Source organism: Dysidea avara, chromosome 1 (assembly GCF_963678975.1).
Source record: "Dysidea avara chromosome 1, odDysAvar1.4, whole genome shotgun sequence".
Classification (NCBI taxonomy): domain Eukaryota; kingdom Metazoa; phylum Porifera; class Demospongiae; order Dictyoceratida; family Dysideidae; genus Dysidea; species Dysidea avara.
In genome coordinates, this window is record NC_089272.1 from 533,741 (window position 1) to 546,376 (window position 12,636).

A 12,636-nucleotide genomic window follows, 5' to 3' on the forward strand; every position below is an offset into this window, starting at 1 on the left:
TGTGCCCTCTGTGCCTTTTATCTTCAATCAGGCTGGTTGTCATCTTCTTCATGCAACAAAACCATATTGAGGTATTGATTTTCCATATTAGTGAGGTGGCATAGTATAACAATTGTGCATTTTGTGATAAATGCACCAAATTTGGCACAGAAGTAGAGACATCCATAACAAAAAAATATGAAAATTGGGCCCTTCAATGGGTTTTGCCCTCTTTTATTACACATGTATACAAATCCTGATTTATTCACCTTACAAACTTTGTGATTAGTGTAAATGATTTCTACAAACAATTAAAACACTCTTTATATGTGACAGGATCTGTGAAAACCCGACACAATAGCGCAAGCTTAAATTTATAGTATAAAGCATTGAATACAATGGGTGAAAAATAGTTGCGTATTATTAAAAAATTCTGTAAATTTTTTGAACACCTCTTTCTTAATGAAGGAAGGGACTAACAAAAACACCCTGGATATTATCTTATTCGCCTGCTCAAGAGGAGTTTGAAAATCTTTGTTTCGTTGCAGTAGACCCAAGGATACATAAGTTATGAGCATTTGTTTACGCCACTTCGAAGCGATTGTACACAATCCATTTCTCTTCACGAATTCCGCCTTTGTATGCAGTGAAGAAGGGTGAGTAAAGGAAAAGCTTACCCAGTAATTGATTTCCCTGTTCATGGCTAACACGATGGTGAAAATTGTAGCTCCATACCTCGATTCGTTGGTAAGTTACAACCGTTTTTGTAGGTGCCTGTAATTTATTTTCCCTATACTTGCTGTACCAATCATTTCTGTTGTTGCTACTTTGTAGGGCTGTAACTCCTAAAGCTATCGGCATATGAGGCTGAAACTTTGCCAGAGGGTAAACTTAGCTAAGTAGATTATAAATATTTAATAAAGAGGAATTTTGAAAAATGTGAGATTGTGTCGGGTTTTCGCAGATCCAGTCACATATGATGTTAATGTATTTATGTACAGTATCTGTGGTGGTGTACATAGTTGATGTTATGCCCATTTTGATTCTATACCGAGGACAATCATGCAACAAGAGTAAAAGTTAAAATTTCTGGTGATAATGTTTAATATCCATTGTGTATACTCACTTGGTGTATCCATATTCCCATGTGATAACTTTTGTGTTTGTGGTAATAAGTCTAGATATGTTGAAAGGCTAGATACCCAAAAATCTGACAGGTTTGTGAAGTATGTATGTCATCATGCATGCACAATCAGTGGTGGATGCATTTTCCACTAGGTCACCAAAACCTGAGCCACAGTCAATTAAGTGTGTATGTTAGTTTGTTGCAATTGTCACATCTACCATGTGGTACATTAACAGGTAAACAGGACAGTACAAAACCGTCCAAGTCACCATCTGCTCCACGATTGGTAACTGCACCATCGCAGTACAGTATTATATCACGAGATGGTGGTAACGTGCTGCCTACTGGTAAGTAGTACCTATGTACAGTACATACTATAATATGTACATAATCTTATTCGTATAAATTGCGTACTTATGTGGTGGAATAACGTAGTACACATACGTATGTTGTGAACTTACCTTTATCCTCCTTTGTGGGATTCTTACATACATATATCCCTTGATAGAAGACAATTAAGAAATTAAGTCAATATTTGAAGGCTTGCATCTCAAGAATACGTGGAGAGATTGTGCTTGAATTTGGTAACCACAAGTTTTAAATGTATAGAAATCTTAAAACCACACTGTTTACTTTGCGGTTGGCTTGTAACCACCACTTAATCATCAGCACATAACTTAATATACCATAACACCATTGATATGTGTACTACCAGGCTTTTATGACCAGCTGAAACATCCTGTTGCTCCTTGTTTGTGGTAAGCCAAATTATAGTATGTGGATCCTGTAAATGACTAATAGTTAACATTATAGCCAACCAGATGATTGGTGGTATCAGCAAAGGTGTTAATAACAAATATGTACAGTTTGGCTCCATTACAAATTCAGGAAAAGGCTGTAATGGATGTCACACTTTCATGGCTTCCCCATAGGAAATGTATGTTGAAAATTTTGATTGGCCATAAATATCATGTCAGACATTTGAATGAAAATATTTTTAGTGGACCAAGCAGTGCTACAGATGAGCCAAATTTCAAAATTGTGTGCAATTACATCCATGAGTTATTGATTGTTTTTGAGAATTCAGTTCAACAGTACATACTATATAAGCCATTGTAATCTCATACCTGCCAGGTCCTAAATAAAGGCAAGTAGTGAAATCACATGATACACATTTACATGTAAGACATGTTACAATGGTGATTACAATCCCCAATATGAGGTGTCTATTATCAGTGGTCCCATTCTACGTTTGTTATATTACAGAGAAAATTACTATCAAGTCAGCAAAGACCATCGTATCCTCTACTACTTCACAAAGGATTGAAAGTATGTACACACTGTCAGTATGTCAGTGTGTCAGTCCCATATAATATAGCACCACACGGTTCTAGTCAATTGACTTCAACACATTCCACTGAAGTAGAAACAGACATGGAGTTTACTACAAGTGAGTGGATGGCATGTATTTTATTAGTATGTAAATTTGTTATAATTTACGTATGTTAATTCCTTTGGAGCAAGAATGCATATGTTCTTTACAACACTTTAAAACATATGTACACATACATTCATACACGTTGTTATATACTTTTGATATAAAATATTAAGGTCAGGTAGGTATAAGTTTGATCAACTGTGGCTCTGATATGACATGTGTAATGTGAGAAACATAGCTTTATGTATCACCTCTCTTTTGAAACCTCCTGGCTACCATACAGTGCAATTTACGTACTAAGAGATGGCATCTACCTATGCACACGTGTGTATCGTATACTGTACGTATGTATTTTCGAGGGACGTGATTTTGCAGAATTTTTGATTGCTAAGCTGTCCGCAAAATTTTATCCTCAAAACTTAGCAATTATGCTAAACGAGTGTTCCATGAGAATAAAATGAGAATTGACAATTTTCGAATTTTTGGTAACCATAGGAAATCTGTCAATTTACAAAAAAGTTCGAAATCTCTACGCATATCGTATATTTGTGATTGTTTATACTGGGTATGCACATTGCATGCATATACATGATTGGTATGATTCAAGTGTGTAGCAACTTTCCTTATTAACTATTCATTTCTCATATGTGTGTCTTGCAGCTGCTGCACCGTTCAAATGGAGTAGGGGTAAGAAACTGGGAGCTGGTGCCTTTGGTGAAGTGAGTACTTTGATAATATATCATTGGTGTTGCTTGAAAAAAATTGACATCCCTGTGGACTGGTATAAATTACAATATGTTACACATGTATGTAGACAAGGGTTGAAACCGGGTTGGGTCACATTTTGCCCGGGTCATCCAGGTCTGACCTGCTTTATAAATTATCTGGGTCTGACCCAGATTTGATCATGTGCTAAGTGTATTAATTAGTTAGACGTTGTGGAAGTGTATTATTGCATCATAGTCTAGTCCCAGCTGCTTTGTGAGCCATGCCCACTTATTGGGATTGCAAGTGTATGTTGGGTTATGCCCATTAGGCACATGTATTGCAGTCTGTAGGCATACATGAATCCATGCCACAAGCTTTTATGGAGCCACGCCCACTAAACAATTGTTAGTGTATGAATCACAATATAGGTTTGCAGCAGGCCAAGAGCCATGCCCACCTTATTATTGAGAATGTGTGCAGTGTAATGTGCATGATAATGCTAATCAAACGTCCGAAATGTAGTTTCATGTGTGAGAGATAACCCAAAACGTACCCTTTGGTGCACGCCTCATTTAAATTTATCTGGATCTGACCTAAATTTAGCCATTCAGGCCAGTGGGAGTCATCCTGGTCAGTAGTAGTGACCCGGTTTCAATGCTGGAGCTACTCTTCATGAGTACTTGACTACTAAAAGTTAGGACTGCACCAATTCTGGTATCGATATTGGGCTGACACTATTGTTTTCATGAAGTATCGGAATCAGCCATAATACTGTTGCAGTTACCAATTCTTATCACGTGTGAGAGTAAAGTAATGTTTGTTTGTACTTGGTTATTTACTAGCACCATGGACACTTGAAAGTGTCAAATAACTACCAGCAAATTTACTGATTTAAGCTAAAACTTTCCTGTGAAATAGCTTAGTTTACTGAGAAAAAGATCTAATAGAACAGTCAATAACTTTAATAGAGCAATCAGGTAGAAGTGACTGTTTTATTAGAATGTGTTTTCTATGATTTTATATACAGTGTACACTTCTCCAGCTAAATTACAGAAGAATACTGGACTATCCATTTTACTGGTTTGCATTTCAGTGACTTCTTTCTTCGTGAATCTTGATTGGCTATTTGATCATAAGCATGAGCAATCAAAACTTGTACAAGAAACATGCACTATATATGGTGTTACTAATAAATGTGTGCACTATTAAGTATCTACTTGGTATTGGTATTTGTACTTGGTATTTGAAATATTGGTAAAAAGTGGAATCGGTGCAGCCCTACTAATAATAGAGGGTATTCAAATACGTACTATTTATTTATTATATAGTCCTGGTTTGTAGTACATATATCAAGACACGGTAGTGTGTCGTGCAGCCCAAGAAGCTGGCGCGCCACACCATGAGTATATTAACAGGAAGAAAGAAAATGCAATTTTCACACCTATGTAGCTCTGTGATCCTTCATCTAATTGGAACCAAATTTGCTAGAGAAGTGCCGGCCAGTAAGGGCAGTCCACATACCAACTTTGAAGAAAATTGCTCCAGCCATTTCCGAGATACGAGCGAACAAAATTTCATTTTCATTTCTTCGTTTTTTTCTTCTACTTCATTTCGCACACTTTGCAAAATCCGCCATAAAACACGAATGCGTGTTCGGATTGGGCTGAAATTTGGCACACTTATAAAGGGATCATTAAGGCGGATCCCTGTACCAACTTTAGTAGGAATCTGATGAACATTCACGGAGTTATGACCGATTATTTGCATAAAATAAGGTTGAAGGTCTGTCACGCCTACAGGGTAAACCCCTTAGAGGAATCAGTTGAAAATTGATATGTAGATGGAGCAACCATCGTAGGAGTGCCTTTTTGTGGTTTGAAAAGAATCGGGATAAAGACCATGGAGATATGACACAAAACCGAACCTGTGTCAAAATTACGTGATCAATTTTTATGAATAAAAAACTATTAGTTTTCGTGTCTACCAGGCAAACTGCTTAGAGCAACGAGCTGAAAATCAGTATGTAGCTGGAATAATCATCATCGAAAGTCCTTGCAGTAGTACAGAAGAATCGGATTACAAACCACCTAGTTATGATTCGAAAGGCAACTACGTGTAGCAAATGCGAGATCAAGATACTCTAATAGAACAGTCACCCTAATAAAGCATTCAGCTGCATTTATAATTTACTCAATTATATTACATTGTAAGTTGTTTTGTAGGGAATTCAGCTACAAACAAGTCACCCTGTAGTGAGATCAGCTAGAAGAAGGTACCTAATAGAGACTTCGGCTACAAAGAAACCAAATGTAGAGAGTTCAGCTGCAAACAAATCACCCAGTAGAAAGTTCCGCTATGAACAGATCACACTGTAGAGAGTTCAGTTAGAAACAAGTCATCCTGCAGAGAGATCAGCTAGAAGAAGTCACCTTGTAGAGAGTTCAGCTACAAAGAAACCACCATGTAAGAGAGTTCAGCTGCAAACAATCACCTGTAGAGAGTTCAGCTAGAAACAAGTCACCCTGTAGAGAGATCAGCTAGAAACAAGTCACCCTGTAGAGAGTTCGGCTAGAAGAAGTTACATCGTAGAGAGTTCAGCTACAAAGAAACTACCATTTAGAGAGTTAGGCTGCAAAGAAATCACCCTGTAGTGAATTCAGCTACAAACAAGTCATCCGGTAGAGAGATCAGCTAGAAACAAGTCACCCTGTAGAAAGATCAGCTAGAAGAAGTTACCTTGTAGAGAGTTCAGCTACAAACAAATCACCCTGTAGAGAGTTCAGCTACAAACAAGTCATCCGGTAGAGAGATCAGCTAGAAGGATCACCTTGTAGACAGTTCAGCTACAAAGAAATCACCCTGCTTCATCTTTTCTTCTTACTGTGGTAAAGAAAAAATGATAGGTTAAAAAGCCCTAAAGCCAGCCATAGGCCGGCTTTGGGTATACTAATACAAAAAGAAGTGAAATCTAATCCAAAACAGCCAAGCTGTAAAAAAAGACTGTGGCCCTCAAAAAGGCTCTGGTGAAAAAAGATGTGAAATCCAAGGTGGTGGCCAAGAAATGGCTGTGATGGTAGGTTAATGGTAAAAATTTTAATAACGACAATTCAGGTGAATTTTGTGCCAAGACCAAGCGGCATTAAATTCACCTGAATTGTCGTTATTAAAATTTTTACCATTAACCTACCATCGCAGTCATTTCTTAGCCGCCACCTTAGATTTCACATCTTTTTTCACCATAGCCTTTTTGAGGGCCGCACTCTTTTTTTACAGCTTGGCTGTTTTGGATTAGATTGTTATAATCTGCTAACATTATAGGGTTTTATTTTTAAGATAAAAATTTTTCACTATGGAAAACTTCAGCAAGAGTAAATAATGCAGAAGATATCGTTGTTTACTCTTGATGCCAGTAATGTTGTGTTGTTGAAAATATTATGTAGTTGTTCTTGTCCCTTCTCACCATCAGATTTTATGCACTGTTCAATTGCATATCACTGGCCAAGGTTTATCCAGAACACAGATGTTCCCAATTTGTAGTTTCCAGCTTTATTGCATGTATATAAGAAATGAGGTTAATTTCATACAAATATATATATACAGAAATTTGAGCTTTCAGGTATAATATGTGTGTACCTATATATGTGTACATGTTACAGGTGTTTGTGTGTCTTGACCTGGATAATGATCGCCACTTGGCTGTGGAGCAAGTCAGCATTAACCAAGGGACTTGTGAAATTACCAGTAGGGTATGTACTTGTAGTGTAAAATAATGATACGCTGATACCAGGAGCTCATAACACAGAAGGTGCAAAGGACCATGACACTCAGGATATATGTATATAGCTGTGTTCTGTCTTTTGTGAAATGCTATTGCAGCCACATGTCCTCATAGAGAGGTGCTAGTGGTTAATATACAGCCATAAAGTGTCAGTAATACTGGTAGGGTATATAGTTAAAAGAATGATTCAACAGAGTTCTGTTTCTGGTTCTTTACAGTGCCAGATTGTTTACAAAATGGTTGCTTATAGTTCATTGTTACAATATTGTAAGAGTTATTTCAGACTCTTTTAGTTTACAAGTGGCACACAAGACTCATCGTGACTTCCTTTGACAACCAGTATCATAATGATTGTTATCCTCACGTTTGATGGCCACAAAACCAGCAAACTGCAGTGTATGAAACCAGCAAATGTTTTTAGTAAGCTACGTAGTCTGTCAACTACTATTGGAATTACTAGCTGTATTGTGAGTAATTCCTCTGTGTGGTTAAGTACCGGTATTGGATCAGTATCAGCCATTTCTATCTAAAATGTACTTAGTGTCAGATCGGAAGTGAAAATGTAGTATTGGTGCATCCCTAGTGTAAAACAAGTATTAGGAATTTTGTAGGGATCAAAGCGATAAAAAGTAGGGAAACAAGGGAGGTTGCCCACACTGCAGATAGATATACTAGTGAACACTTAATCCCTATATCCATGACTAAATTAGGGATTAATTGTCCACTGGTACATCTGCACATCTCCTTTGTTTCACTACTTTTTATTTCTATGCGAACTTAGAATTCCTAATTTTGTTTGTTGTACTTTTCTGTAACATTATTGTGACTGGTGAACCCATGCTTAACGTGTTTTGAAGAAAGATTGGTACCAAGGCTTATTGAATGCCTGCCCCAACTATATGTTACTGAAAGTGGCCATTATGCTTTGTTTTCAGCTATGTTCAGCCTGTTACACAGTGTTACAGAGAAAACAAGAAGGACCCCTGTAGTCACAACAGAAAAAACTCAGACAATTCCTGTTGCGAACGTAGGGAAACCATCACAAAGGAGGACACAGGTAAAGTCCATGAAACATGCATTGTACATTTTGTGGTGTGCCAAAGAGTACCTGTCAGGCTGAAGCAATGTGAAACACATTGAGCTTGTAGCTATAGCCATTAAGTTACACTTATCAGAAGGTTCGTATCTGTCACTTACAGGGTATGTATGCAGTCAGCAGAAAATTCCACTAAATGAAAACAATTAAAATTTTGTATCAACTTATTGTAAGAGTTTCATGTTGTACCAAAGGCACTTTTGGCTTGGTTATAGCCATGCAGACGACTGCATAACTGAACAATCCGCTTTGTATAACTGTACACATCATACAGTGTTGTACTCTACAGTAAAGATTATGAAGGTTTGGTCTTTTCTGGTTAAAAAATAATCACCCTAAAGCCAGCCTCACAATACCTTCAAGGTGCATAGGCAGTATCGGTTATGTATATGGCTGCCCAAAATTGCATTTTCAAAATCCTGGCACCAGGCATATTTTCACTACGTAAATGACATATTTTGATTCCATCTACTACTGTTCTATTGTCATCCTACTAGATAACAATAGAATTGCATATAAATAGTAGAGCTGCTAAGTCTTAAAAACAGGAAGGTTTGTGCACTTTGTGATAAAAGCATGAAACTTGGTACACAGCTTGTATATACCCTAAAGGTCATTTTAAGATCGGGAGCCACCTCAGATTTGACCTTTTGTGACCTTTAGAGGTCAATTAAGTATTAAAAATGCCTTATTTCTACCTTTTGACCACTTTATCAATGACTAAATATAAAGTGTTGGGTGTCAAATGAAAGCTGAATATTCAAGGAGTAAAGTGAGACTAGAATTATGTCTATACTGTATTCTATTGTAATTTTATGCTATTATTTACCTGTAGGGATGCGGCGATTATGCCAGCATAATTTCGGGCATAATAGGTATGTGTGGAAATCAGGAATTATGCTAGCATTTTGAGGTGATTATAAAGCTTTAACAGTAAGAAAATCTGCAGAATGCACAATTCCGTTAAAAAAGATCGAGATACTCTAATAGAGCAGTCAGTATCTCTAATAGAACAGTCACTGAATATTGTTTACTCTAATAAAGCAGTCATATTAAAGTCAAATACTCTAATTCAGCAACCATCTAAAGAATTCAAGACTATTTGAAGCTTAAACATCAATGAAAATAGTCTGATACAACAATAAACTGGCATTATTAGCCAATTGTGGTGGCATAATTTTGGGAATAATGGGCAATTCTCAAAAGCATAATAGGTGATTTTTTGAGCACTGCTCAAAAGCATAATGCTCAATTTTTGGAGCATAATAGCCTCATGCCTATTTACCTGATTACATGTATATAATTTTGTACAACAATGGTAATTTCAATTAAGCAATAGAAAGTTCACAGACAATAGTTCACATTTATAAATCATAATGACATTCCCCCTGGCAGAAGCATAGAGCAGTGCACTTAAGTGCAGCCTTGACACACTTACACTGTCTGGTACATCCTTTCTTGCAACCGCAATGGATTAGTTCATGGCATGCTAGGGATGCTTCTGAAATTGTGCTCCAAAGAGGTTCCCAGTCTGTACTAGTCTTTCTCCACCCCCAATTTGCAGGGTCAGGAAGTTCCTGCATAGGAGTTAAGGCCCTTTTCCAGCAAATAGACTGGTATCTAGCTCGTTTAATATGTTGTTTGAGTACTTCACAAGTTGGTGGCAGGTTCTCAAGACTTCTGGTCTTCTGTGTGAACAAGTATTTCCTACTATCATTAACAGTCATGATATCACTTGTACAATCATATAGCAGCACAACAAATCGTTCCAATGTTTCCATTGCCACATCACTGATCTCAGTTTGCATCAATGGAAACTCTTCAAAAGCCTTGATGACTTCAGGATAAACTTTCCATGTATTCCAAGCTGTCTTCTTGCCCCTACCACAAAATGATGAGACGGTATCGCATCCTGTAAATGCATGAAAGATTGGGAGAGTAGCACAAATTCTAGGATCCATGTTAACAACTACTTCACGGATAGGTATATACCTAAAATTAGATCCAGTTCCAAAGGCCAGCCACAACTCCTCAAGGTTTATCTCATTGAACATAGAAATCGCTAGTATTACTATGTCAGTGTCTACAGTCCTCTCAGGTACATGGAAGAATATACGTGTGTCTGCTTCTTTTTGGGAACAGGGAACCACATTATCTAGATCAGCATCAGCCAGTGAGCATAATACATTGGTTCTGTCAGTTGCATATATAGTCTTACCATCTACAATTGGGATCTTTATTGCCTGGTGAGAAAGAAACCTGAAAAGTTCAGTTTTATTTTCATCCAAGTGTAAGAAATCTTTCCATTTAGGTGGAAGGACTGTAGTAGAAGCAACTCTTCTTCGTATGCCTCTTCCTCTCTTCTCCCTCGTTGTTGCTTTCAAACTATTTTCCATATACACATCCCAAACAATGTCAACTCTATTGGCATTCTGTAACTGAGACAATATATATGAACCAAACACTGTGTCTGCATAATATTGAAAAGTTCTTGACGTTCCAGTATGAAGCATGTGAACAACAGCACCATCAAGAGTTATGGCATCAACGTTAGGTGCATGTAACAATTGCTTTTCACACAGTTCAAGACAATGGAGGAGATCTGACTTTGCACTAGGTCTAATTTTTCCTCCCAATGACAATGATGGTGGAGTGGCCTGATTTTCATGGGCAAAGAATGTATCCAAATCCCCATCTCTGATTTGACAAGATATATATAGTGTAGAAAAAAGACTACAGTCATTCTTTAGTGCTGTGATTTGATTCTGCTGTCTTGTAGGATGATGTTTGACTGTTGGTTTGCTGAATAAAGACAACTTATTTTTGATGATTGGCTCTGTGATGAGGTTTTCACATTTCTCAATTTGTTCTTCAATAAACCTTCCATAGTGATCCTCACCAGTCGCTTCAATTTCCTGGACTGTTTTTCTAAAAGAATTATCCATAATATCTCTTGTATCAAGGACCAATAAATCTTGACCTTTCTCAAGAAATGGATTTCCAAACTCTTCGAGCACTGCAATTAAAGAATTTACATCTTTCTGAAATGTGCGCTGGACACTACAATACTGTTCATGATGTAAGTGTTTGCCATCTTCCTGTGCTATGTTCGCATACTCCTCGAATTCTACTACAATTCTTGCAATTTCAGGTCCAGCCACCATCCAACGCCTCAAAGCTAAGGGATCAGTTGTCAATCCAATTGCTCCTCCTGACTCTTTGACTGTAGCATTATTTTGCTCATGGCACTGGTCAATAGCCATTGCTGAAAACTTGTTGCTAGTTTTGTGGATGGCAAATTTTCCTGCATGAAATTCTGCCACAATATCTGGATGCTTTTCAGAAAGTGCCATCATGTCACGAATATGTACAGGTAGCCACCTGGAGTAATGAATGTGGTCTAGTGCAAACATCCAGGGAGTGATCTTTGCGAGGGATTCAATGTAAAGCTGAAAATTTCCCTCCCGAATAGACCTAACATACAGCAGTAAAAGATCTCCAGGGACAATGTTTTAAACCAGTAGCTGAACATTAAACTCTGCTGTGCTTGTGATAAGCACCATTGCTCAAGAGGCAAATTAATCCCTGACTCAGATGTGTATTCGTCATATGCTTGTTTCAAGAGCGCATGGATACATGCAGCTGTGACTTGGTGTGCATGCCTAGTCTTGGTCACATGGCTTACTTTAATGAAGGAATCTGCTGTATCTGCACTTGTAATGTCTGCCTGTACTAGAGCACTGTTCCATCCACTCCTTTCAAGCCAGTTTGCCTAGATATGCACATTGAGTTAAGATACATGGGCATGCATAAAACTTTAAAGATGTATATCTTTGTAATAGAATATGGTACAGACATAATTCCAGTCTCATTTTACTCCTTGGATATTCAGCTTTCATTTGATACACAACACTTTATATTTTATTCATGATCGTAGAAATGGTCAAAAGGTAGAAATTAGGCATTTTTAATACTTAATTGACCTCTAGAGGTCACAAAAGGTCAAATCTGAGGTGGCTCCTGATCTTAAAGTGACCTTTATGGTACATGCAAACTATGTACCAAGTTTCATACTTTTATCACAAAGTGCACAAAAAAAGTGCTTAGCAGCTCTACTAAAATACATAACCTTATCTGCATCACTGTTATACATGTTATGGACATCTTAGTATTCAAGCACTATGCTTCATTCAGATATATCTGAAGTTTTCACTGTAGTATTGTACATGTATTACTGTTTATGTGATTATGTTTTACTATAGGAAGTAAAATCTTTAGAAAAAGAAATCGAACTGTTAAAGAAGCTAAAGCATGACCGGATAGTGTTGTACTATGCTACAGAGTGTACTGAGACAACTCTCTGTGTCTTTATGGAGTATATGCCAGGGGTATGTTGGTCATTGATGTGTGGTTAATGTGGTTGTGTACATATACATATACTCAGTGTAAAAAGTACTGTACAGTTGAGCCTCAGTTATCTAAATCCCAATGGTCTCAGGCAGTGATGCAAT

The 12,636-nt window shown here is 37.4% G+C and overlaps 1 protein-coding gene and 1 long non-coding RNA gene across 2 annotated transcripts in view; both read left to right on the forward strand.

The window, feature by feature from the left end:
• LOC136242173 (uncharacterized) overlaps window positions 1–12,636 on the forward strand; it is a 113,500-nt gene that overhangs the window by 19,724 nt on the left and 81,140 nt on the right. Inside the window, exons 4-9 of the mRNA XM_066033595.1 lie at window positions 1,342–1,452; window positions 2,372–2,434; window positions 2,484–2,555; window positions 3,204–3,262; window positions 6,908–6,997; window positions 12,388–12,513. Coding sequence (XP_065889667.1) covers window positions 1,342–1,452; window positions 2,372–2,434; window positions 2,484–2,555; window positions 3,204–3,262; window positions 6,908–6,997; window positions 12,388–12,513 — 521 coding nt within the window. The remainder of the gene's footprint in view (window positions 1–1,341; window positions 1,453–2,371; window positions 2,435–2,483; window positions 2,556–3,203; window positions 3,263–6,907; window positions 6,998–12,387; window positions 12,514–12,636) is intronic.
• LOC136251989 (uncharacterized) lies at window positions 3,961–4,518 on the forward strand. The gene is made up of 2 exons (XR_010699301.1): window positions 3,961–4,228; window positions 4,279–4,518. It is a non-coding gene; the product is annotated as an uncharacterized lncRNA (long non-coding RNA).